At 40.2% G+C, this 26,897-nt stretch overlaps 1 protein-coding gene across 1 annotated transcript; it reads left to right on the forward strand.

The window, feature by feature from the left end:
* The first annotated feature begins 1,114 nt into the window (after positions 1-1,114).
* LOC120489264 (vascular cell adhesion protein 1) lies at positions 1,115-25,620 on the forward strand. The gene is given in 9 exon segments (XM_089128764.1): positions 1,115-1,210; positions 1,662-1,925; positions 2,019-2,348; positions 2,528-2,708; positions 2,710-2,756; positions 22,997-23,260; positions 23,357-23,686; positions 23,889-24,116; positions 24,501-25,620. Coding segments are annotated over 9 exon segments (1,779 nt in total). The 5' UTR covers positions 1,115-1,146; the 3' UTR covers positions 24,572-25,620.
* The last annotated feature ends 1,277 nt before the right edge of the window (positions 25,621-26,897 follow it).

The following is a 26,897-nucleotide window of genomic DNA, read 5'->3' on the forward strand; positions in this document are numbered from 1 at the left end:
ATATGTACCTATTATACATTATGCAAGACAGAGCAAAGTATTCTCAATAAATTCACAGATGACATCAAAATGACACTTGGCTGCTCAATAACAAGATGAAAACCGCAAATAAATCAGAAGCAGAACTTATTTGGTGCATCTACAAAACCCTAAACTGATCCAAAAACCTGATCTCTCGACCTGGATCTTGTAAGAAGTGTTGTGAAGTTTCTTCTGTTCTTTCCTGTAATGACCACAAATGTGACCCTGGATGTCACATGGGTCAATTTGTTTTTTAAATTGAGATTTACACATAATCTGAAAGCTGAATAAATAAGCTTTCCAATGATGGGACAATATTTGGCAGAGATACAACTTGAAAACCTGGAATCTGAGGGTGCGAAAAAATCAAAACATTGAGCAAATCGCCTTTAAAGTTCTACATTTATGTTCCTGATTGTAATGCATTCTCTCACAAAAATAAATGTTTCATATATTTACAGTTAGAAATTTACAAAATATCTTCATGGAACATGATCTTTACATGAAAGATAAATTGATTATTTTTACCCTAGTGTATTGTTTGATCCAGGGTCACAAATTGGTGTTTGCCATAAAACAGAACCTTTTTTAGGCCAAGGACCACTTTGAAAATGTTTTTAGAGAAACTTTAAATAAATTTTTTTGTTGTTTTTGTACAATGTTACATTTCTTTGAAAACCTCAAATTATGAACCATGAAGGAATTCATGTGCCAAACAACATCAGTCTCATCTGAATGATCGTTTTTATCAAGCTTGTATATTTAAGTTCAGTAATTTCACTTAAATGGCAATTCATAGGTAATCTTCATTGTCATTTAAGTGAAATTACTGACCTTAAATATATTTCAAATGGCACTTAGAGGCCTTTGCATCTGAACTCTTCAGATGTTCTACTTATCTATAGGGGAAACCATTATTCAAGTTATTTTCAAGTATTCAAGTTCATTTAGTTTAATTTCTGCTTCTGTCTTGCGGTCATCCTTTAACTTGTTCTCAAAATAAATTTTGGGTGGGGTTTTATGAGTAGACTATTTATGCTTGAGGTCTTCAGTCACAGGTTGTCAGAGTTACAGTGATACAGTTTGTTCTTATTTACAGTATTTTCTGATCAATTGTTTTTCAAAATGCTTCAACATTTCTTTGTACTTTTTTATTTCTTGGCAGTTTCACAGCTTTTGAGTTTCACAGGTTTGTATGTTGACCTAATTCTGTATTTTATTATTCATACATCTGGAATGAGACTAGATATGCCGTGAATGATCATGATTTTGTCTTGGTCTTAAGACCAGAATAGGGAGTGTTAAATTAATTTCTGTTCAGTTAACACATGTTTGAGTTTGGACTCGCTCTGCCAAAACTGAACTTTCTACTGTGTTTGTGAAGCTTTTTTGCTGCATATGACAATAGATGGGCTTTTACAGAAACCCATTACATTTTTCACTACCTATTAAGACGTCATGGTCCCAACTCTATAAAATACAAAACTCTAGAGGACTGTGGACCAGTGATCAGTTTACAGGTCTTAATGACTCTTGGAAAGTTGTTTCTGCGTCTGCTTGTAATCTAACACTTCAGTGCTGCTATTCTGTGCTGAATCTTCATCAGTTTCAAATCACATCCTTCTCAATGTGTTTAACAGGTTCATATGCTGATGAATGTCCTCTTCAACTCAACCCAGAGAGAGTTATTGTGGAGTTTGGTGGTCCTGTCTCAGCCAACTGCAGCACTTCTGTCCCGCATACAGGGATGGGATGGGAAGCCAGTGAGGGAGCAGTGTCCATGAGGAGAGACAGTTTGATCACATGGAGAGTATCAGAACTGACAGACTGGGACATAGAGCCATTCTGCTACATAAACTATAATAAAGGACAGTGTTTAGTACCTCTCCCAGTGACTATTTACAGTGAGTTTCTCTGTTATTGATACTTTTATATTCTCAGAAATATCTATAGATTGATGACTGCAGATATCAGAGAGTGTAAATCTTCCTCCACAGAGACTCCAGACAGTGTGTCCATCAGCACTGTGAATCACACCGGACCAATGATGGAGGGAAACCAGTATGAGCTCCAGTGTGACGTTCTCAATGTGGCTCCTGTTCAGAATCTCATTATCAACTGGTACAAAGGACAGACTCTGGTGAATCAAACCAACTTCACTGACACCATCAAGACTCCAGTCAATAAAACATCTAAACTCCTGATCCGTCCAGACAGAGCTGATGATGGAGATCAGTACTGGTGTGAAGCAAAGCTGGAACTGGGAGAAGAAGGACCTCAACCTCCTCCTGAAGTCACATCAGATCCTTTCACTATTTCTGTACATTGTAAGTAAAGATCCGTCAGTTTATTAATCTTTTGAGAACATCTGTTGTCCAAATCAAGCAGATTTTAGCACTTAGCTGAAAACTACTAAATTAAAATGTAGATTAACATAAGAAATTTATGATGCCATATATGCAATGGAAAACCTCTTAAACTGTTTTTCTTTCACTCCTTCCTGCAGTTAAACCGATCATCAATGAGAACAAACTGCCCTCCATAGTGCCTGTGTTTCGAGGATATCCAGTGGAGATTGTTTGTGAAGCCGAGGGAAACCCAACACCAATAATCAGCTGGAATCTCAGCACAACTGATATAGTTTATAGTGAAACTCTTACGATAACAGAATCAACACCTGAGGATCTGCAATTCAGTTGGCACCACCATCAGAAGTGTAAAAGTGTCCATACAAGGTAACTGTTCATTTTTGTAACATTTTCCATTGTAAGTGACTCAGTTTGAAGGTGCTGTGCAGGATTTTCCAGATTAAATAAAACAATAAGTATTACATTACTGATGGTCCACTAGAAGAAAATGAAAGAAAGTATGATGATATTGTCCATTAAATATTAACAATAGCTCTTAGAACAAGCTTTTAATTATGTGATATATTACTGTTCAGTCATTTAACCACAAAATGAATGTTGTGCTAAAGATTTTAAGTTTTATATTACTTAATACTTACCTGAACCTATTTTGCTTTTTCCTTTCTAGGCATATCTCTAAACTACATTCTCAGTTTTGCAGCGGCTGGTGCACTGCTTCTTATAATCGTCACATTACTTATCTATGTGTGGAAAAAGAAACAATCTACTGGAAGTAATCGCAGTCAGTAAAGCAGTATAACATGTGTCTCTTCAGCAATGGATGAAAATTCTAAGATTGAACAAAGATGATATATTGAACATCATTCAGATCACAATATAAAAGTGTTATACCCACTATGTTGTGAGATTATCAAAGTTGCCTATACGTGACAAGAAAAAGATCTCTTTGTGGTAAATAACTTAATACTGTTGTTAGACATGTTCGTGCATTAATGCAGATACTGAAAAACATCACCCCAGATTCACACTTTAAAAACTGTGTGAGGCGATGGACAATCTCCAAAGCCAGAAGTTTGCTTTCTATGTTAGACAAATTTAACAACACTTTTCATTTACTCTATGTACTTCTTCTTTAAACCAATTATTGTGTATGTGACTTAAGCCAGTAATAATAACATGACCGTAATAATATGCCTGTTTTGTTCTTTTAACAAAAGGAGAAAAATGCTATACAAAAGGTTTCTTTCTTTCTTTCCTTCTCAATCCTTTTCATGAGACTTAAAAAAAAACATATAAACTTCTCAAAATTCTGAAAGTTTTTATATAATGTATAATTTAGCTTTTTTTAGATGCATTTCTGAATTGCTTAGATCAAAACAAGTCAGGCCTGCCTATAACTGACAGAATGCTTTCAGGACGTATGTTTTCATACAGGAGTCAACATTTGAAGTGGATCAAAACCTTTCATCACAGTTTTACATGAATTTTGAACAATACCCGTTCTTGTCTTAGGACAACTTTGATTAACTTTTTTAATCCACTTTAATGTTTAATACTGTATTTGCAGTAACACTTTTTTTTTCTAAGGAAACTGTTGGTTGCCGTTTTAAACATTATTGTCCAAGAATAACATTACAGTAATGGTGGCAACGTTGACAGTGATATATATATATATTTTTTACTACTGGTTAAAAAAAAGTTTCAACTGATAAATAAAAACCCTCTTCTGGAGGAGCAAAAGCTGTTGTTTCCATTTGATGATGGAAGCTATTCAGGCTACTTTGCATTCAAAGAAACACATTTACTTGTAACAAATAGAAACCTTAGGCGAAAGGAAAAGCATTCACAATTATTTTGGTTGCCAATCACAATGGAGCATTAACTGCTCTTATTAATATTTGAGGCACTCTTAGATATTTACATTTCACAAGTTATTTTTGTAAACAAACCCAAGTTGGAAAAGTTTAGATTAATTTGATTCTTAAAGGGATAGTTCACTTTGAAATAAATGTTTGATATGTTTTAGCTTATTATTTAGCTTACTACAATTTCGATATTTTTAGGTCAAACCGTTCTTGTCTGTCAGTCATATAATGGAGGTCTATGGTCACCACCTCAAAGAGCATGCACAGAGAAGTCCAAATTAAACATGATTTAATGACTCGTAAATGTAAGTACACATTGATGGCCTAAGACACGAAACAGGCGGTTTGTGTGAGAAAATGTATTTCTCAGTATTTATATCGTTTTTACCTCTTGTAACCACAGCCACGTCCAAGTGATCTGAGGGCGCGGGCGCTTCGGTCTGCACATGCGCCGGAATTGATCTCTTGCACGTGTACGTCACTCATTGTTTACAGAGAGATTTCGGAAGTTTTACCTTTCACTGTGCACTCACTGCTTTCCTGGTGCTCGTGTTCTTGATGTTGCTGCACAGGTTCCCGAGATCCTGAACGGGGACGAGCGCGTCGGAGCTGTTGTGCTGCACGCGGGAGCGAACGACATTAGGCTGCGGCAGACGGAGGTTCTGAAGAAGGACTACAGGAGCCTGATCGAGACGGTACGCAGCACAGCGCCTAAAGCAGCGATCATCGTGTCTGGACCGCTTCCCACGTACAGACAAGGACAGGAAAGGTTCAGTAGACTTTTTGCATTAAATGAATGGTTAATGTCATTGTGTAATGAACAGAGGCTGCACTTTGTAAATAACTGGCATCTGTTTTGGGAAAGACCGAGGCTGTACAGCACAGATGGTCTCCATCCCAGCCGAATCGGAGCGGCTGTGCTGTCGGACAACATTTCCAAGACATTACGCACCAGATGACTAATGAGTCAAAGTCCAAATTACAGCCTTTGCGGTCCAAACTTAACTAACAAGCATAGTGTGGAACATTATATAGAAACTGTGTCTATTCCTCGTTCAGTGAAGCCAAACAATAAATCTAGTGTAGGATCTAGCAAAAATCTTATTGTAATTAAACCAGAAAATCTAAATATCAGTCAACAAAAACAATTTCTAAAGCTAGGTCTCCTAAACATTAGATCGCTCACACCTAAGGCGGTTATTGTAAATGAAATGGTCACAGACAATAACTTCGATGTTCTGTGCCTTACTGAAACCTGGCTTAAACCAAATGAGTATTTCGGTCTAAACGAATCTACTCCGCCAGGATACTGTTATAAACATGAGCCACGTCCAATCGGTCGTGGCGGCGGTGTTGCAACAATCTATAAAGATATTTTTAATATTACTCAGAAAACAGGTCACAGGTTTAATTCATTTGAAGTACTTGTGCTAAATGTTACGCTCTTAGATGTAAGAAGGAAATCCATATTATCTCTAGCCCTGGCTACTGTATATAGACCTCCAGGGCCATATGCTGAATTCCTAAAAGAATTCGCAGACTTTCTCTCTGATCTATTGGTAAATGTCGATAAAGCAATAATTGCTGGAGATTTTAACATACACGTAGATAATACAAATGATGCGTTAGGGGCTGCGTTTACAGATTTATTAAACTCCTTTGGGGTCAAACAAAACGTCAGTGGTCCCACTCATCGTCTAAATCATACACTAGATTTAATTATATCATATGGAACCGATCCAACTGATATAGATATTATACCGCAAAGCGATGATGTCACTGATCATTACATGGTGACTTGCATAATACGTACTGCTGAAATATGTCATGTTGCGCCACGTTATAGACCAGGCAGAACAATCCTTCCAACCACTATAGATGGATTTTCAAATAGCTTACCTGATCTATCTAAGCTGCAAAGTGAACCCAAACAAACAGATGAATTAGAGGAAATGACTAGCAGTTTAAGCACCATTCTTACTAGTACATTAGATATTGTTGCGCCAATTAGATTAAAAAAGGTTCGAGAGAAAATTAAAGCACCATGGTACAACAGTGCTACGCATGCTATCAAGAGAGAAACTCGCAACTTAGAGCGTAAATGGAAACAAACTAATTTAGAGGTCTTTAGAATCGCGTGGAAAGACAGTATGTCACGTTATAAAAAGACACTAAAAACAGCCAGGGCTGAGCATCTCCGCAAACTAATCGAAAATAACCAAAATAATCCAAGGTTTTTATTTAACACTGTGGCTAGACTAACAAATAAACAGACATCACCAGAGCAAAATATACCTTTACAGTTTAGTAGTAATGATTTTATGAATTACTTCAATGCGAAAATAGAAAGCATCCGAAACAAAATTATAAATGTACAATCCTCTATGGTGTCTTATGATTCAGCTTCAATTATGGACCCTCTAGAACAACTAAACCGCTTTACAACGATAGGACAGGAGGAGCTAAATAAACTTATCATTGCATCTAAACCAACAACTTGTTTATTAGATCCAATACCCACTAAACTACTGAAAGAACTATTACCTGTAGTGGAAGAGCCTCTCCTCAATATTATTAACTCGTCTTTATCTTTAGGTCATGTCCCAAAAATATACAAGCTGGCTGTAATAAAACCGCTCATTAAGAAACCACAATTAGATCCAAATAACTTGGCAAATTACAGACCCATTTCAAATCTTCCATTTATGTCCAAAATACTTGAAAAAGTAGTGTCCGCTCAATTGTGCTCTTTTTTGCAAGAAAATGATATCTATGAAAAATTCCAGTCAGGATTCAGACCGCATCATAGTACAGAAACTGCGCTAGTTAAAATTACAAATGATTTACTTTTAGCTTCTGACCAAGGCTGTATCTCAATACTAGTCCTTCTTGATCTTAGCGCTGCGTTCGACACTATAGATCATATAATACTCTTGGATCGACTACAAAACTTCACCGGTGTCCAGGGACAGGCATTAAGCTGGTTTAGATCGTACTTATCGGACCGTTCTCATTTTGTCTGTTTAAATGGGAAAAAATCAAAGATAACGTCAGTAGACTATGGAGTACCGCAAGGATCAGTTTTAGGCCCTCTGCTATTCTCAATATATATGCTGCCACTTGGTAATATTATAAGAAAACATGGAATTAATTTCCACTGTTACGCTGACGACACTCAATTATATATTTCATCACGACCAGATGAAAACACTAACTCATCTAAAATGAGAGAGTGTCTCAAAGATATAAAATGCTGGATGACGCGTAATTTCCTGCTATTAAATTCAGATAAAACGGAGGTATTACTTATTGGTCCAAAAAACTACTCACAAAACCTCTCACAATACAACTTTAATATAGACGGATGTCCTGTTACTTTATCCACAACAGTAAAAGACCTGGGTGTTATACTAGACCGCAACTTGTCGTTCGAAAATCATATTTCATATGTTACAAGAACAGCCTTTTTCCACCTTAGAAACATTGCTAAGCTACGTAACATGCTATCTGTTTCTGATGCAGAAAAATTAGTTCACGCATTCATGACCTCGAGACTAGATTACTGTAATGCTTTATTAGCCGGTTGTCCTGCATCCTCAATAAACAAGCTACAGTTAGTACAAAATGCAGCTGCTAGAGTTCTTACTAGGTCAAGAAAATATGATCATATAACACCGATTTTATCATCTCTACACTGGTTACCTATTAAGTTCCGCATCAACTACAAAATACTACTACTGACCTATAAAGCCCTAAATGGTTTAGCACCTACTTAACGGACCTTCTTTCGCCCTACAATCCACCGCGTTCCTTAAGATCACTAAATTCAAGGCTTCTGGTCATTCCTAGGATATCGAAGTCCAGTAAAGGAGGGAGGGCGTTCTCGCATTTAGCTCCAAAACTCTGGAATGGCCTTCCCGATACGGTCCGAGCCTCTGACTCGCTGACACAGTTTAAAACTAGATTAAAGACGCATCTATTTAGTCAAGCATTCACATAATGCTTACCTTCTACTCCTCTGTTATGCCATACGGAACCGTTTGCCACTGAAACTGCTTAACGCACCAGTGGGGCTCGACAGCCTTTTAGACAAACGGGTCGGCGCGTATGGTTGGGTTGCGGAGAGTTCGGGTTACGGAGAGTTTGTGAGTTATAACGGAAATCATTATGAACATCAGCTATGCTAATTATTTCCCATCTGCCTTTCTGCTGTTATCTCGGGACGCTTGTCCCGAGAAAAATGGCGTTCGTCAGGTCCAGTTTTGTGTCCAGCCTCTCACGGGGATTTCGGATGCCCCAACGCCTGTGATGAGACGACTCAACGCCTGTGATGAGACGACTCAACGCCTGCGATATGTTATGGCGCCGTGTGATTCATAAACAATATTTATATTTAATATTTATATTTAAACAATATGAATGTAAGCCAGAGGAGAACTGGCCCCCGACTGAGCCTGGGTTCTCCCAAGGTTTTTTCTCCATCCAATCTGATGGAGTTTGGTTCCTTGCCACTGTCGCCTTGCTTTTGGCTTGCTTTGAGCTTGCTCAGTTGGGGTTATTTAGTGTTTAGCAATGTTGTTGATCTGTGTTGTGCTACTTTCATGTTATCACTGTGAAGCTGCTTTGATACAATCTGTATTGTGAAAAGCGCTATATAAATAAATGTGACTTGACTTGACTTGACTGTGAAGATCTAAACAGATATAGAGGAAATCGCAATGGAAGATGATTTTGATATTTAGATCTTCACAGTGAAAGGAACTTCCAAAATCTCTGTGTCTCTAAGACGAGAGTTCAAGAGATTTCCACGACGCATGCTTGAGAATTGTGATCATCTTCAACTTAAGTTCAGTTCTCGTGCGTGCGTCGTGGAAATCTCTTGAAGTCTCGTCTCAGGCCCGGAAGGAAGAAAAGAAATAGTCGAATAAAGTCGTTATTTTTGTTTGTTTTTTCACAGAAAAAGTATTCTCGTCACTTGATAAACTTTTAGTTAAGTCACATGGAATTGTAAAGATTCTGGGTCGGTTCTGATCAGGGGGGAATTTGCATATCATAATTAATAATTGATAATTAATAATTATTCATACAGATTTGGATCAGACCGGTCTTACATGTTAATTTATTAATTTTACCCATATGCATACATGTGCATCCCCGCAATCCACCACAAATTAATTGTTATTGATTGCAAGGACCACGTTTTACAAGACAGGTAAAATCAATTAGCTCAATTAAGTTATATAGCTTGTGAAAACAAATTCTGTGGCCACTAGAATCTGCCTTCCCGGCTACATAACCAAATACCCTCTTAGGTATTTATAGTTCTGTAAAGCGTGTAGCTTTAAATCGACATTTCATTGACCCGTATCATGAGCAAGACAATCAGTCAAGGTAAGCATATTTTGTATTTAATAAAGTTCCTACTTAAGCATTCACTACGTTACAATGATACATGTATTTACAAACATTAAAACACAAACTAAGACGACGCAGAGCGTTTAGACAATGGATACGCGCAAGTTAAGTGAGTTTGAGAGAGAGAGTGAGAGAGAGAGTGAGTTGTAAGAGAGAGAGAGAGTTACGTTCATCAAAACAGTCAGTTAACCTTTCTTGACACCCCAAAAACGTCTTCTTAATGCTTCTTAGAAGCTCTAAAAGAAGGTATACTTGCAAGGCACATGTGGTCTGTGTGAGTCGTGGGCTCGTTGCTCGACCCGTTCGGGCCACGTGTCGGCTAGAGGTGCGCCGGTCCGGCGCGCGTGCGTCACGTGAAGCGCGGCCGCGGCATGTTGGTGCGGCCCGTCCCGGCTCGTTCATGGCTGCTTTGTTCCGTGGGGAGTCACGTGGCGTTCGTCGGCATTTAGCGCCAGTGTTTGAAAGGCTGAGAGTCTTTGAGGTGACGTTACCCGAGGAGATAGTTCGGCAAAGTCCACTTCCTTTCCTGGAAGACGAACTTGGTAGTCCACTTGAGGAAAAGATGAAACTTTTAGACGAACAAAAGGAAAGATCCATGGTTGGATCAGAGTCCCATTAGGTTTACATGTTGAGCGCTGGAAAGTTCAGAAGAGAGGGCGGACCTGCGTTCTCACATTTATCACCTTGGAGAAATCCATCCCCTTCCTGTTGGCTTGAGCCAATCGGAGAGTGGATATTACACGCGAGAAGCCTTCTTTTATGGTCCTTTTTATGGTCCTTTGTTCCTCAGCGCGCGCTTCTCGTGGAAGGGGGTGTGTTCTATAATAACAATTTGATCTTCATTGGCAGTAAAACGAATTAAAAATACACTTTACTTTACATCTCTATGCATATTCGAGTGTTTCATTCAATAAGCATTCTAGAGATATCAAGGAACATTATGTTATATCAAAGGAATATACACTTATGTTTCGAATGCATGACGAAGGTATTTTTAATTCCTATTTAAACTGTGACCAAACAAAGTTATTTCACTGTGACATGGGGAAGACACATATACACAAAAACCATTGAATACCTTTGTTAAATGTCTTTAAAACCAAAAGAGATGTATTTCTCTTTGTTCAGAGACATTAGTTTGTCCACATTCCATTGGTCCCATAAAAGTCTTGTAACTCGATGCCACTGAGGTACGTGGATGAATGTGTATGTGTGTGTGTGTGTGTGTGTGGTATAATTCGCCTGGCCAAGATTCATTACATCTCCCCCTTTTCGTTAGGTGAAGTCCTTGTGTGACTTCATCGAACGACACCATCGCAATGGACGGATGGCAGGTGAATCATGAGGGTCAGGTGGCAGGCGGCGGCTAGGCTGAGGTAGGGGCTCAGCTTGCTGAGGTTTGACGCAGTCTCCAGCGTGGTACCCTCTTCCTGAGGGTCCCGTGGTGGCTGTGGAGGTTTGCATTTCCTTGCCTCTTGTGCAGCGTGGATGTCAAGTGTCAGGGTGTGGTTGATTACCGTAGAGGTACCCAGTGCAGAATCAGCTGCAGTCCAGGATTGGACTACCGGTGAGGCAGTTGTGCAGTGCAACAGGTGTGCAGTTGAGACACAGCGGTCACTGGGAACAAGTCCAGTTTGGCTGGACCCCTCCTATCATCGTTCATAATTCCAGTTCTGGAATCAGGGTGAAATCGTGGGTTTCGTCCTGGCTGGGACTTGACTCAGGCTCGGTTGCAGCAGGGTAGCTCGGGTCTTGGAGCAAAGGCTGCTTGGTGAATTTTAGCAAAGTCATTCTGGCAGACAGTGAACAGTTGTCTCGCTGGAGCTCACTTGTCTGGTTCAGTAGAATGCTGTGTGCGTTGCGGATTTATCACAGTTCCTTTCAATTTCTTGATGGTCTGTGAGGAGGCACTCTGTGTTGTGAGTTACCTTTTGGCTGTGGGATTTCAGTTCGTTTGGTTGCTGGACAGGCCGGTGTTTGACTGCGTACTGACAGCAGCGGCGTGGGAGTCCATTTAGCTCTGCTTGCGTGGCAGTCGACCATATGCTGTCTGATGTCGGACCCGGCGGTGAGGCGGTCGACAGTAGCTGTCCTCTGGTTGGCTGGAGGCACAGGAAGACGACCACAGCAGCATCCTGTAACAGAGACAGGGGAGAGAGAGAGAAAGGGAGGAAAGAATTCAGCGGCTGTCGGCTGGGACAGTCTGATGCCTTTGAGGATGCCGAGATGTCCTGGTGCTGCGGTGTGCAGCCCACATGGTGCGTGACTGGGCATACACTGGCATATCCCCCTTTCTGCACCGTGGCAGCACAAGCCGTGGCGAAGTGATGTCACGAGGTGCATGAAACTGAGTTGTAGGGCCGTTGAGCAGCATGTTCTTGGTGTGCTGCCTGATGTGTCCGACGGCAGGCTTGGGAGGTTGGAGGGGTAAAGAGGTGGTAGTTTCAGAGTTCATTTGGTTAGTCAAAGTCTTTAGTGAGCTGAAAGGTGCAGAGTAGCAAGTTCATTTCTCCATTTGGTGCTGAGGCTGTGCCTTCATGGCTGGCTGCGGGAGTTCTTGTGACCTCTGTGACCTACCAGTTAGGTTCTCTTGACCTGTATGACTGGAGGGGGAGGGGTTCTTGAACTTGAGCTCAGGCATTCAGTTGTTTAAAGTCTATTAAAGGCTCAAAGCGATCTAACAGATCTTGGGCAATCAGAAGTGGGTACGTGATCGTTCTTGATCGGTACCCTGGGTGAATCAGGCTCATAGGACCAAATGGATGAATGGGAGCTACCTGTTTTGAGCCAGAAGTTGTTTTGGCTGTAGGGTTTTCATTCAGCTCACATGTTTGGGCTTTGAGAGTGCGTTCTTGACTCTTAGCTTTAGCAGTGAGTCTTTCGAAGAGTTGGGCTGACATTAGCGTGATGTTTGAGCTAGTGTCTGACAGGCCTTCAAGGCTCAAATGATTGTCTCTCGTGGTGGCTATGTAGAGTCTTTTGTGCCACCCCCCTTTTGTTTAGGGTTCCCAGAAGTTTAGGCATCTGGGCTGGTGTTGTGATCGATGAGCGGTTAGGACCGGTCTTGTGTGGGACACCGGACTGTCATGCTCAGGTTGTGCAGCTGTCAGTTGTGGTGGCTGCTTGGTGTTGTCGCTTTGTGATGCGACCGTGAGCTCTGTGGTCTGATGCTGACGAGCAGTGTTCTGGGTGTCTGGCTTGGGTCTTGCGCTGAGACATAGGATGTCTGACTTGTCTCCTTGTGATGTCTCGTGCAGAAACGCTTTCAGCACCTTCAGGATTTCTGCCGTCTGTGACGTGGCTGCACTGTTGTTATCTGATGTGTGCTCAGACTTGTGCTTACCAGTGGCGTGTTGAGAGGGTACCGCTCTGGGCTGGTTGGGCTTGAGTCTCTTGGTGCTGGGCGGTCCATTCTGGGTCGCCGGCTGGCTTCCAGAAATGTTTCAGAGCTCTTGCTCTGGGGCGTTAGATGAGCACCATGACTGTTGTGTTGCCCTCTGCTGGCCTGGAACGGTTTAACTCTCAGTGAAGGTGTTTGTGATGTATGGGGTGCCTTCTAGGGGCAGCTCTGAGTCGTGCTCAGAGACAGGTTAGTCTGAGGGTTTTTACACAGTCTTTTCGGACAAAGCCTTTGCTTAATGTGAGCTTTGCGGGCCCAGTCTCGTAGCTGAGGTAGACAGGCTACAAGCACAGGCCAGGGTGCTTATCGACTAACTCACTGTGGGATGCAGGTTTTAAGGGAACAAAGTTCTGAAACTGGTATCCTTTTCATACCTGATGGTTTGCTTCTCGAAGTAGGCTTGCCGAAGTCGGTGGAGTTTCAAGTCGGTCTTACTTGATGTCCACGGTGGTGATAACCCTTGGTCTGATTCTGGATCAGGGAGTTAAGCGATCAAAGCTTATTGCAACAGCTGGTAGTCCATTTTGACAGTCTCTGTTTGACGATCTAGGAAGCTGTGCACCTCGCGACTGGACGTAATCCATATCAAGCAGAATCTGTTTCATGCAGTCATGTTGGTTAGACAGTTTGCAAGTGAAAGTCTTGTCTGCATGTCGTGGGTAGATGCAGGGTCCTGAGTGAATCTTGGGACCTTTCTGGTTAGCTTTGTTGCATCCTTTTTGGAGCCATGCCGTGGTTTGGGGCAGTGGTTCCTTGGCAGGTTGAGGTCGGTTTAAGCAGGGGCTCTGTGGCATTCTGGCACACTTGTTGTGAGTGACTAAAGCATGGCCCTAAAAGTTCAGAACTACTGCTTAATAAGTTAGTTAAGTGTTTAGCATAAAGCTAAGTGTCTCTTGTGTCCTTATCTTAGCTGTGCATGTTAGGGCTAAGTCTTGTGTGGTTCCGAGCGTATTTCCTGGAAAGGACATATCCGAGATAAAATAAATAACATAAGGTGGTCCTTATGACTAAATTATTTCTCTGGACTTAGCTGGTGGTCCACTATGGCTCGACGAAGTGAACAATAATAGGAAAAGGACCGCTTTCTTATTTAAATTCTGCTTATTATCGACCCTCAGGACTCTAGTAGTGCCCTAGTAAATTGTTGAAATTACTTGCGTTGCAGGGTCACAAACGAGTGCATTGGTTGAAACTAAGCCAAAATAACAAATAAGGGGGTCTCTGTTTCCTTTCTGGGCCCTATGAGGAATAGAACCACATTCGGACAAGAGAGGAAATTAAATTAAATCATATAGATGACCTAAGGGAATAGCTGCTTGCTATTATCATCAAGGTCGAAGGAATGAAATAATCAATGAGGCAAAATAAAATTAAAATTAAAGCAAAAGGAAATAAAGTGATCAAAACACGGGAATGATCTGAGGTCAAGAGTGTTCAGTGGCATTAGTGACTAAACTTTGGATTTGCTTTGATCAACACTATAGTGGGTTGTAGCGGTTGGGTGTTCAAAACCACATTGTGTGTCCCTCCAAAGCTTTAGTCAACATGCCGATGAAAATTCCTACGGTTACACGCGTTATTCTGTAGTTAGTCACGCAGTTTTCATGTAGTTAAACTTAAGTTTAATTAACAAGGCATCTGCGAAGTTCGCCCTTAACGGTTAGCAAGGAGTATTCCTAACCCTGTGAAGGTAAACTTTAGCTAATAAGAATGGTAAACATGGAGAGTGAGTAATTTAAAACCCTAACTGGTGTTGAGAAAGTATTCTAGAATACTTTGCACTGTGGAACACGAGCGGTGAGTAAGGGTTCACGTAAATGATGCTAACTGTTAACTGTGGAGGTTATTCAGCTTAGCTTATGTTTGATGGGAGCTAGGTAAGGTTAGCTTAGCCTAAGTTAGCTTGATGCTAGGCTAGCCACCCAGGCTGGTTTGCTTACAAAAGTGACATTACAAGGTAATACTTCCTGTGACAAGTTGTTGTCAAGGGAACCAGAGTGTGTCAGAGCAATTCAACAGTATCTGAAGAATGTCTGTATATTTTACATGAATCATGCACGTTTTAATGGGTTAAAAGGAGGCGCCTATACTTTATGATTTTCAAGAACTTTGGTTGCATTCAGTAAAACGCAAATGTGTTTTGGCATTTGCTGATTTTCTCATGGAACTCTGTTCTTTACTTTACACGTCTTCTATTTGTTTACAAAGTAAGGAAATAGATTTGCTGCAAGTCAAAGCTTGTCTTGTTCTATTTGTTTACAGAGTAAGGAAATAGGTTTGCTGCTGAGTCAAAGCTCGTCTAAGCATATATAGGTACGTCTCTCTCATGCATGAGTGTTAGCTCTTCCGCGAGTAACTTGTTTTGATCGTTTGGTGGCTTTCTGCTTGTCGATGCAGCTAAAATTTAGGTGAATTACATCAATCTAACAATAACATTAAGGCCTTTACTTCGTAGAAAGGGGGAGCGTCTCCCAGGTCTACCTACATATAACTCTGTCCTGGGCTTCCTTCGTCAGGAACAGGTTTAGTCATACCGCGATTTGGACTTCTTTTTAACCAAAGCAGAATAGATATCGGTACAGATTACAAGCTGCTGAGGTGATACCTTTGTTACACAGACTTACGCTTTAATGCTGACGTTCTTGATATCATTTGGGACTCTAAGGTTGTTTTTTTTTTTTTCAAAGTAGAGATGTCAATTCCAGCTATTTGTTTTATCTGCATTTAGATAAGCCAGCGATCAAGATGCGTGTTGCACGTTGCGTTTTAGTTGGGTCGCGATGATCGAGTGCACGCCTGTAGGTTAACAATAGTTAAAACTCGGGTGATTTTACTACACTCTGTCGTCAGGGTAACGTACTGTATGCCCTGTTCAGAGTTGGTGTTTTCTGTAATTCTTCACTGTCACGAAACCTAATGATTAACGGTGCTGATTTAAACAACATCTAGAAACTGTCTGTTTCAAAAGAGTCGTGCATAGTCCGTCGGCCGTTGAGGCTTACATGCCCATCTCAGATTCCTTTAACTTAGTAAAATTCTAATTCTACAAACGCAGAGTCTTGCACGGTGTTCGTGCTGTGTGTCTTCTGGTTCTGCAGTTCAGAATAATTTGGGTTTTGAGGAATTTTTACTGGGGGCCTTCACGCCTCGTTGAGTGGGCATGGTGTGGGGCCGAGAGAACTATGGTGACTGACGGGTTTTTTGGAGGGAAAGTTTCTTGAAACTGGCGTCCTCCTCAGTTACATGTTCGTTATAAGTTCCACAGAAAACTCGTTCGGAGCCGGTGGTGATGGTACAGGCCCTCCGGGGTCTGTCTTGCTGGGTGTCGGTGTCGTGTTCACCGGTTGGAGACAGCAGGTGAAAGGTCACCGTCTTGTAGATTGTCAGAGATGTTGTGGAAGGCGGGCTTTTCCACCCCCCTTTTTCAGCTCTTGTGCATTGGCTGAAATGTGCAGACTGGTCAGGGGAAGCTTGTGGTGTGTGTCCTTCCCTTTCCAGTCATGCTGCAGTCTATCAGAGTGTTGCAACTCTGTGGGTCAAGTTCGTGTTCGAGATCTTGTCTCTGCTGAACGAGCTTGTGGGTGGTCGCACGGGCCTCTTGCGCAGGCCGTGGCTTTTGAGTCTCTTTCAGTTCAGTCTCTGCTCTTTGCAAGAGACTTCACTTTGTCTGAGTTTCTCGTTGAATTCTTTTTAGTTCTTTTCTCTGACTATTTTTCTTCAGTCTATGTAGAAAATTAGACAGGGCAGTTTGAAGTCTTTCCACTTCCTTCGGTAGCTCGGGGTAGTTGTCATCCTCGGCGTTACAACCTTGTGCTCCAGGGCGATGCGGCTCCTTTCGCGGAGGCGTGCGTTGAGCTGGTGAGCGAGGTTGTGACGTGTCTGGCCCAGTCTTTGTCAGCTGCTCTTGGCTCGGGGCTCTGAGTCGCTGGTGGCTTTGGGCAGGGATGGAGATGTCATGAATCTCAGCCATGTCTCCAGGTTGTCCCAGGTCGTCCCAGCGGGTTGTGGGACTGTAGGACTGGAACATACTGCCTTCACTGTGGACGAGAGGAACACAACACACACAGACAGACCAATGCCAGTTCGACTACTTTTAACGAGCTATAATACAGGCTAAGCCGTGTATGAGAATTTTGGTTAACTGATGCAGACAGTTAAACCGTTTGGTGGGAAAATTTGGGTAGGTCATCATGGGTCTGAATGAAGGTATTTGACAGGGCGCTAGCTTAGGGGTCACCTGTTGGTGCTAACGACTTGGTTGTCAAACTATTCTTCAGCTTTCCTTGGTGTGTCAGAGAGGTTCTGTCTCTAGGTGAACTGAAAGGAACAGAGCACAACAGAACAGAGCAATGGCAATCTAGCAAAGTTTGAAGTAACATGCACCCATCAGAGATGGGGAGGTCTGTACTAAAATGGCATTAGTAGTAGTACACCAGCAGTGTTAGAAAGGGGAAGAAGAGAAGGCCTAAGCCTGTTTGGAGCCGGTTTGTGGCTCGGAGAGGAGGAAGCCAACCACTTCAAATTACCAGGGGAATCTCTAGGTTCTGTGGCAAGTAGTAAGTGGATGGGTTTTAATACCTTTTCTAGTTTGCCTGGGGTGAAATGAGGTCATTCTGGCCGGAGTCAGCATCGTGGTTGGTCCTTCTGTTGCCCCATACATGACAGCAGTGTCCCGGGCCTTTCGGTGCATCTATACAGAGGTGCGCCCTCTCAAGCAACTTGACCTTGAACACAACCGGCGGTGCCAGATTGGTGATATCGTGTTGCGGGCCGCACCAACAGAAGATACAGGAAAGTCCGAGACTCGCGCTCAGTCAGTGATGGTGACGCAGATCAGACGAACCAGCTCGCTGGACCCCAGACAGAGATGACTGTCAAATCATCACAGCACGAGAGAGATTTCTACTTGCAAACACAAAACAGGATGAAGAACAAGTGTACTTCAATGTGAATTAAAGCTCCTTTATCTAAATCAAATTGAGTGTCTTTTGTAGAAAAATCAAAGGCAACAGCTTTACTAAAATTATGGTATAAACAAAAAGGAAATTATGACAATGTTACTTATCAGAATAACCTAGCCTCCATTCAGGAAAGGGATAGAGTGCCGCAATGAAGAACACAGGAGGAAGCGAGCTGTAGTGGCGGGTTTTGGCCACTAAGGGTTTTGGGCCACTTCCTGCTAGTGTTTCACCGGGCTGACAGGGAGCTTGATTTAAATTGCATTCAAACTGATTAAACACAATTCAAATTGAGCAAATGCATAGGGGTTAAGTAACCATTAGATTAGTAAGGATACAGTTGTACCGAGACCAGATCAAAATTATTAAAAATTATTTGAGGAGGAAATATAGAAATAAAGCCATAAACAATTCCCAATGGGAAATGAGAGAATTAATTCAAATTAACTTCGAAATTTGTCTGTTTCAAACAAAATTTGAATAAGTGTAGGAAATTAAAGGTTGGTGTCATATTTGATGATAATCACGATTACGGTGAGGGATCAGTGATAACCAGAATACAACCAACAGAGAGAGCCATGCAAAAACAGAGTGATGTTAGCTGATGACTTAGCAAAAGGGGCTGCCACAAGGGGGCGCTTTCCTCTAAGTGGTCACAGAAGCTGCTAAGACTTAATTCTGAATTTTAAATTCAAACGTGGTTTGAACCAAATTCAAAACAAGTGCACACAGTCAAGGTAAAGAAAATCATGTTATTACAACGAGGCTGTAAATTGCACATGCATTGAAAGTTAGAGAAACTAGTTCAAAATTTCAGTAAGAAAATAGGAATTTTCTAACAGAGAATTTTGAGGAAAAGATGACCTAGCTGTTAGTGTCCACACGATGGCGCCACTGCGCTCACACGGGGTAAAGTCAGGACACCGGTGGAAATTTGATACTGCAAAGCACTCAAGGGCGCACCCTAGTGTCTGGCAGTAGTATTACAACCAGCCTGCTGCCCCTGTGATCTTCTCAGAGAGAGAATAATCACAAATATTACGGAATTTTAAATCTCGACGGATTTCTTTCCGGTACGATATTTTACAAGCACGTTTGGCAGGATTTTTTTTTCTTTTCGCTGCGTTGTGCAAAAGAAAACAGGAATTACTCGTCTGTTTCAAAACTCCAAATAACATTTATCAAAACTAGTATTAATGATTGGAATGTTCTCAGTTTTGGATTTTTTTTTTTTGCTATATTTGTTTAAAACACGTTCGCAGGTTTTCTTAGCTGCATTGTGCAAAGGAAAACAGGAATTACTCGTCTGTTTTCTAAACTCCAAATAACATTTATCACAACTAGTATTAATGATAAGAATGTTTTCAGTTTGGGATTTTTTTGGTGCTATATTTGTTTAAAACACGTTCGCAGGTTTTCTTCGCTGCATTGTGCAAAGGAAAACAGGAATTACTCGTCTGTTTCCTGCTCCAACAGGCATATATCAAATAGCACTTATGATAATATGCTTGGCGGTTTTATACATTGAGTAGCTAAGTCAATGTTTTTTCAACCAGGAGCTTATCGTTACTCTAACGATTATAATATAAGGCCTTTTAAGAACAGTAAAAGAGCATCGTTTTACCGTATCTTGTCTTCGACACTATTCGGAGAATTTCGTCCGGACAGTGGAGTTAAAATTATTAAAAGTGTCGTTTATGCACAGAGGTTTCTCTTCCATCTGTGCCAGAACAAATTTAATACTATGGAAACTGCAGTTTATTTTTAACAATTAACAGTGACTAAAATGTTTGAACATTTAGCAGCTTGTTAAATGTGCTTGACTGAGGCGGCTTTCGTGCCCAGATCAGTCATATCATGAGTTCGCAAAGCGTTCACTCCGATGCGCGTGTAATATTAAATATTACATAAACAATATTAAATAACAATATACACATTAGCTTGAAATTGATTGCTCATAAACAAGTTTGAAATGCCCGCATTCTCCACCAATGTAAAGATTCTGGGTCGGTTCTGATCAGGGGGGAATTTGCATATCATAATTAATAATTGATAATTAATAATTATTCATACAGATTTGGATCAGACCGGTCTTACATGTTAATTTATTAATTTTACCCATATGCATACATGTGCATCCCCGCAATCCACCACAAATTAATTGTTATTGATTGCAAGGACCACGTTTTACAAGACAGGTAAAATCAATTAGCTCAATTAAGTTATATAGCTTGTGAAAACAAATTCTGTGGCCACTAGAATCTGCCTTCCCGGCTACATAACCAAATACCCTCTTAGGTATTTATAGTTCTGTAAAGCGTGTAGCTTTAAATCGACATTTCATTGACCCGTATCATGAGCAAGACAATCAGTCAAGGTAAGCATATTTTGTATTTAATAAAGTTCCTACTTAAGCATTCACTACGTTACAATGATACATGTATTTACAAACATTAAAACACAAACTAAGACGACGCAGAGCGTTTAGACAATGGATACGCGCAAGTTAAGTGAGTTTGAGAGAGAGAGTGAGAGAGAGAGTGAGTTGTAAGAGAGAGAGAGAGTTACGTTCATCAAAACAGTCAGTTAACCTTTCTTGACACCCCAAAAACGTCTTCTTAATGCTTCTTAGAAGCTCTAAAAGAAGGTATACTTGCAAGGCACATGTGGTCTGTGTGAGTCGTGGGCTCGTTGCTCGACCCGTTCGGGCCACGTGTCGGCTAGAGGTGCGCCGGTCCGGCGCGCGTGCGTCACGTGAAGCGCGGCCGCGGCATGTTGGTGCGGCCCGTCCCGGCTCGTTCATGGCTGCTTTGTTCCGTGGGGAGTCACGTGGCGTTCGTCGGCATTTAGCGCCAGTGTTTGAAAGGCTGAGAGTCTTTGAGGTGACGTTACCCGAGGAGATAGTTCGGCAAAGTCCACTTCCTTTCCTGGAAGACGAACTTGGTAGTCCACTTGAGGAAAAGATGAAACTTTTAGACGAACAAAAGGAAAGATCCATGGTTGGATCAGAGTCCCATTAGGTTTACATGTTGAGCGCTGGAAAGTTCAGAAGAGAGGGCGGACCTGCGTTCTCACATTTATCACCTTGGAGAAATCCATCCCCTTCCTGTTGGCTTGAGCCAATCGGAGAGTGGATATTACACGCGAGAAGCCTTCTTTTATGGTCCTTTTTATGGTCCTTTGTTCCTCAGCGCGCGCTTCTCGTGGAAGGGGGTGTGTTCTATAATAACAATTTGATCTTCATTGGCAGTAAAACGAATTAAAAATACACTTTACTTTACATCTCTATGCATATTCGAGTGTTTCATTCAATAAGCATTCTAGAGATATCAAGGAACATTATGTTATATCAAAGGAATATACACTTATGTTTCGAATGCATGACGAAGGTATTTTTAATTCCTATTTAAACTGTGACCAAACAAAGTTATTTCACTGTGACATGGGGAAGACACATATACACAAAAACCATTGAATACCTTTGTTAAATGTCTTTAAAACCAAAAGAGATGTATTTCTCTTTGTTCAGAGACATTAGTTTGTCCACATTCCATTGGTCCCATAAAAGTCTTGTAACTCGATGCCACTGAGGTACGTGGATGAATGTGTATGTGTGTGTGTGTGTGTGTGTGGTATAATTCGCCTGGCCAAGATTCATTACAGAATATTTAAACATTTTCTTCATTGACTTTCTGGGCCGTCAAGTTTCAATCCCTTATTAGGCAGCCTATGTAGCAGTGATCCACCTCTCAAATTTAATCAAAAATATCTTCATTTGTGTTCCGAAGATGAACGAACATTTTACGGGGTTGGTACAGCAAGGGGGTGAGTAATTAATGAATTAATTTTCATTTTTGGGTGAACTAACCCTTTAATCTTCCGTCGCGCGCAAGAGTCATATCCGGCCGGTAAAATAGGACCCGCCCACAACTTGATACTTGCGTTTCAGATCGTTAAAATAAGGCCCTAATAGTTGATGTCAGTCAGTCAGATGTTTCTGGGTTTTGTCTGTTTTATCCTGTGATTACCACAGGTGGGCGCTGTGTGCAATAAAACAGAACCTTTTTTTCAGGCCAAGAACTCTTTGGAAACTGTTTTTTTTTTTTTTTTTCAGAGAAACTTAATATTTGTTTTTTTGTTGTTGTTGTTGTTTTTGTATGATGATAATACTCATTGCAAGGGTTCAGGTTATTTCTAGATTTCATTTTGTTTCTGAGTCTGTTTACACGTAATGTTCATTAACACGTAATCTTCCTGAGGTCAACCTAGTGAAATTTCCTCTCAAAATATATGATGGGTGGGGTTTGTTCTTTTTTTGTTTCACTATTGCGTTTCTCGAGCTACTGCTATCCAGTCACAGACTTTGCAATCTGCGTTACAGTGATAAAGTTTTTTTCTTATTTACAGTATTTTCTGATCAATTGTTTTTCAAAATGCTTCAACATTTCTTTGGACTTGTTTATCTCTTGGCAGTTTCACAGCTTTTGACTTTCACAGGTTTGTATGTTGACTTAATTCTGTATTTTATTATTTATGCATCTGGAATGAGACCAAATATGTTTTAAACTTTAGCTTTTACTTTATTGTAGGCTAAATGAAGTTGGGAGTGTTCAATTAATTTGCGTTCAGTAAAAAAGTTTTGAGTCCTGCCAAAAGATGCCTTTCTACTGAATTAGTAAAGCTTTTTTTTTTTTTTTTTTTTTTTTTTTTTTTTGCAATAGACAATAAAATGACAATATGTAATGCAATATGACAATAAACATTTTTCACTACCTATTAAGACGTCATGGTCCCAACTCTATAAAATACAAAGCTCTAGAGGACTGTGGACCAGTGATCAGTTTGCAGGTCTTAATGACTCTAAGAAAGTTATTTCTGTGTCTGCTTGTAATCCAACACTTTAGTGCTGCTATTCTGTGCTGAATCTTCATCAGTTTCAAATCACATCCTTCTCAATGTGTTTAACAGGTTCATATGCTGATGAATGTCCAGTTCAGCTCAACCCACAGAGAGTTATTGTGGAGTTCGGTGGTTCTGTCTCAGTCAACTGCAGCACTTCTATCCCGCATACAGGATTGGGATGGGAAGCCAGTGAGGGATTTGTGCCCATGAGCAGAGACAGTCTGATCACATGGAGAGTGTCAAACCTGACAGAATGGGACATAGAGCCAATCTGCTACATAAACTATAATAAAGAACAGTGTACAGTACCTCTCCCAGTGACTATTTACAGTGAGTTTCTCTGTTATTGATGCTTTTATATTGTCAGCAATATCTACTGTACATTGATGACTGTAGATATCAGAGAGTGTAAATCTTCCTCCACAGAGACTCCAGACAGTGTTTCCATCAGCACTGTGAATCACACCGGACCAATGATGGAGGGAAACCAGTATGAGCTCCAGTGTGACGTTCTCAATGTGGCTCCTGTTCAGAATCTCATTATCAACTGGTACAAAGGACAGACTCTGGTGAATCAAACCAACTTCACTGACACCATCAAGACTCCAGTCAGTAAAACATCTAAACTCCTGATCCGTCCAGACAGAGCTGATGATGGAGATCAGTACTGGTGTGAAGCAAAGCTGGAACTGGGAGAAGAAGGACCTCAACCTCCTCCAACAGCCCCGTCAAAACATCTCAATGTTGAAGTTTTCTGTACGTTTACTTATTACTTGCAAAGTTAATTAAATTTAATTTAGTTTATACTTTTTGAAGGGTGCATGAATGATGTGCAATTGTCATATTTCATCATATTTTTACATATTGACTGAGATAATTTGATAAATATTGCATATTATGAATTAAATGAACATAAATATGTTTCAGTTGTGAAAATATGTAGCTCTGTTCTCCTCAGATAAACCAAAACACTCCAGTTCAACAGAGACCATCAGTATAAATGATGAGCTAAACTGTACAGTGAAGGCAAACCCGGTTCCCACGTACTCATGGCAGTCAGATCATCTGAAAGAGACGATCACGTCCTCAGTGCTTCAGTCCTCCACGCTCCGTTCAGGAAACTACAAGTGCATCGCCTCAAACTCTCAGGGAAACGACACCAAAGTGTTCATCCTCAAGTCTACAGGTGGGTAATAAATGAAAAGATAAATGAACTGCATATCATCTGTCTGTGTGATAAAATGTATAATTTGCTTAGTTTTGAATATAATGTAATAAATGTTAATTTAGACATTTTGCATTAAATTTATTTGTATTTATTTAGCTTAGTCATTTTGCTCTGATTGAAAATGGGGAAGGAATTGAGGGCACATTTGTGAAATAACTGATGACTTCCTTGAGTCATTTGTACTGATATATGACAAAAACTCTTTCTGGATGTCGGGTCGAGTGTTTCCTCAGCAGCTCTAGCTCTGCTCGTCTCTCTTCTGTAACTACAGGGATTGAGCTTTGAAAACATTGTGTGTGTGTTTCTGTTTGTACCATCATTCACACAGCTCTTCTTTCACAGGCAACCGTCCCACATTCTGGACTCTTCTTATCCTCTCACAGTTTCTGATTGCATCGATATTTGTCATATAGGAGAGAAATAGCTGTCGAATTTTTTTTTTCTCCAAAATGATTCTCCAAACTGTTATTACACATCCCTTTTATTCTGAAATGAAATTCCTGCCTTTAAATGTTAGCATGAAATTTAACACCTGATAGTCACCGAAAAGTCAATTTTCTTGAATGTTTACTTAGATTTTTTTATTTTTTTTTTAGATTTTTTTTTTTTAATTAGTGGACAAAATAAATTACTACCTTAAAATCTCACAAAAAAGTATGGTAAATTTCATTCCCTTAACCCAATGTATTGTATGTTATATATTACTTGTTTTCATTTTTGATTCCATATATCAAAATATATGTGACGCGCAACATTGAAACACTTTTTTTTTAAGTAATATCAAGATTTTAGCTTTAAATGCATTTATATCATGGGTTCTTTGACTGTTCGCTGTGAAGTTTAGAACCGTTTTCCTGTCATTTGTATTACAGTTTTTTTTTCGATTGCTAAACCACAGTGCGGACAACTGGAGCTACATGTGCAAAACTCTAACTCCAGTCTGCACAGCAGCAGTTCATGTGGAACAAACTCTAATTCGTTTTTCATTGCTTGAACACAGTTTTCAAAACTCTACACACTTATCCCATGACTTTAACCACAACCTGCACAACACTGTGGGTTTACAGCACTTACTTCAAATGCTAACACACTGCTATCAAAACTGTGAACCACACCCTCAGAGCAGAATAAATTTCAGCCTTGTGAATTTCACACGCTTCTGATTTTCAAACAATTTCAGCTGAACGGCTGAAAACTTGTGGCCTAATGCTTGAGAGAGGCAGGGTTACAGCATTACAGTATGTACTTTTAGTTTCTACCTTTTTTTTTTTTTTTTTTTTTTGCTCATTACTGTAATTCTCTGAGCCTGTTTTGTAGGTGTAGTGAACTGTTTAGCTCAGGTGACTGTTGGTTGTGCAGACTCTAGTTAGAGTTTTGCACATTTAGCTCCATTTGTGCTCACTGTCGTTTAGCAATTGAAAAAAAAATGTGATGTCTAGTGTAAAATCTGGATCTGGGGGGGGGGGGAAACTGAGAACCATTACAGTTTTTTTACAGTAGCTAGGACACATTTCTCAATACTTAGGTCACTTTTTCAAAACTCTTCACACAGTGAGCACAACAGAAGTATATGTGGGCTAAACTGTGTATCAATTATCATTGCTTTGGCACAAAATGCATTCAATGACTACGTCTTTCAAATTACATTAATTCTTTTCTCACTTCGACACAACAACCGCCAAAACTCTGTGTTCCTATACGCATATGCTTACACACTGTTTTCAAAACTGTTAAACTTATGTTCAAAACAATAACATAATACAAAACTGAATAAAACAGCAATTTGCTACATTTCTACAGTAATATTTTAATGAAATATATTTTGCATCTTAAATATTAAATGCTTTAAAAATAAGTGGACAATTGTACCAACCTGATTCTCATTGTACTGTAGATGAACATCTACACAGGTGTTACTGTTTCTATTTCATTACAAAAGGAGACAACTGTTGAAGAGTTTATTGTGATGTAAACATGGACCCAGCCAGAAACAGAGAAGTGGCTGAAAGAGGAAGAAGAGGGGCTGGGAGGGGGCGAGGAATACGTAAGAGCTGTAGTCTCAGATGAGATCAGAGCTACTGTAATTGATCATGTAGTAAATCATGGTCTCTCAATGAGAGAGGCTGGTCAGAGAGAGCATTACTATTGTATCTGTATCAGTGGATGGTGTGTATACAAATTCTTGTATTTTGGAATTACTCAGTGCAAAAAAATAAAAATAAAAGACATAAAATATATTGAAGCATTCTGCATCATGTCTGATTCATTCCAGTAAACTCTATTGCAGTGAATTATAAACAAAGATTGTATAATGCTACATGTTGTTAGTGTTCTTTAGGTCATTGTGTTGTGGGTGACAAAGTGTGTTTGTTGGCTGTCAACCTTTGCTAGTGTTATGGAAGAATGTGTTGATTTGAGAAATGAATGAAGTGTTTTGGTAGTTTTAGTGCATTTTGAATGTGAAATTAACTGCTGTGCTTGAAAGCTGGTTAGGAGAACTGTGTGAAGAAGAGTTTTGAAAAAGTGACCTAAGCATTGAGAAATGTGTCCTAGCGACTGTAAAACTGTAATGTACATGACATCATTTAAAAGAAAACTGTAAATGAAAAGTAAATGATAAAATGTAATTTTTTACATTATTGTTTACAACAGCAGTATTCTAGTAGTATATTTGATTGTTATCTTGTAATATCTCAATTACAGTTTTTTTTTTCGATTGCTAAACCACAGTGAGCACGA

The sequence above is a fragment of the Pimephales promelas genome, chromosome 3, assembly GCF_988280905.1.
Source record: "Pimephales promelas chromosome 3, fPimPro1.hap1.1, whole genome shotgun sequence".
In the NCBI taxonomy this organism is placed as follows: Eukaryota; Metazoa; Chordata; class Actinopteri; order Cypriniformes; family Leuciscidae; genus Pimephales; species Pimephales promelas.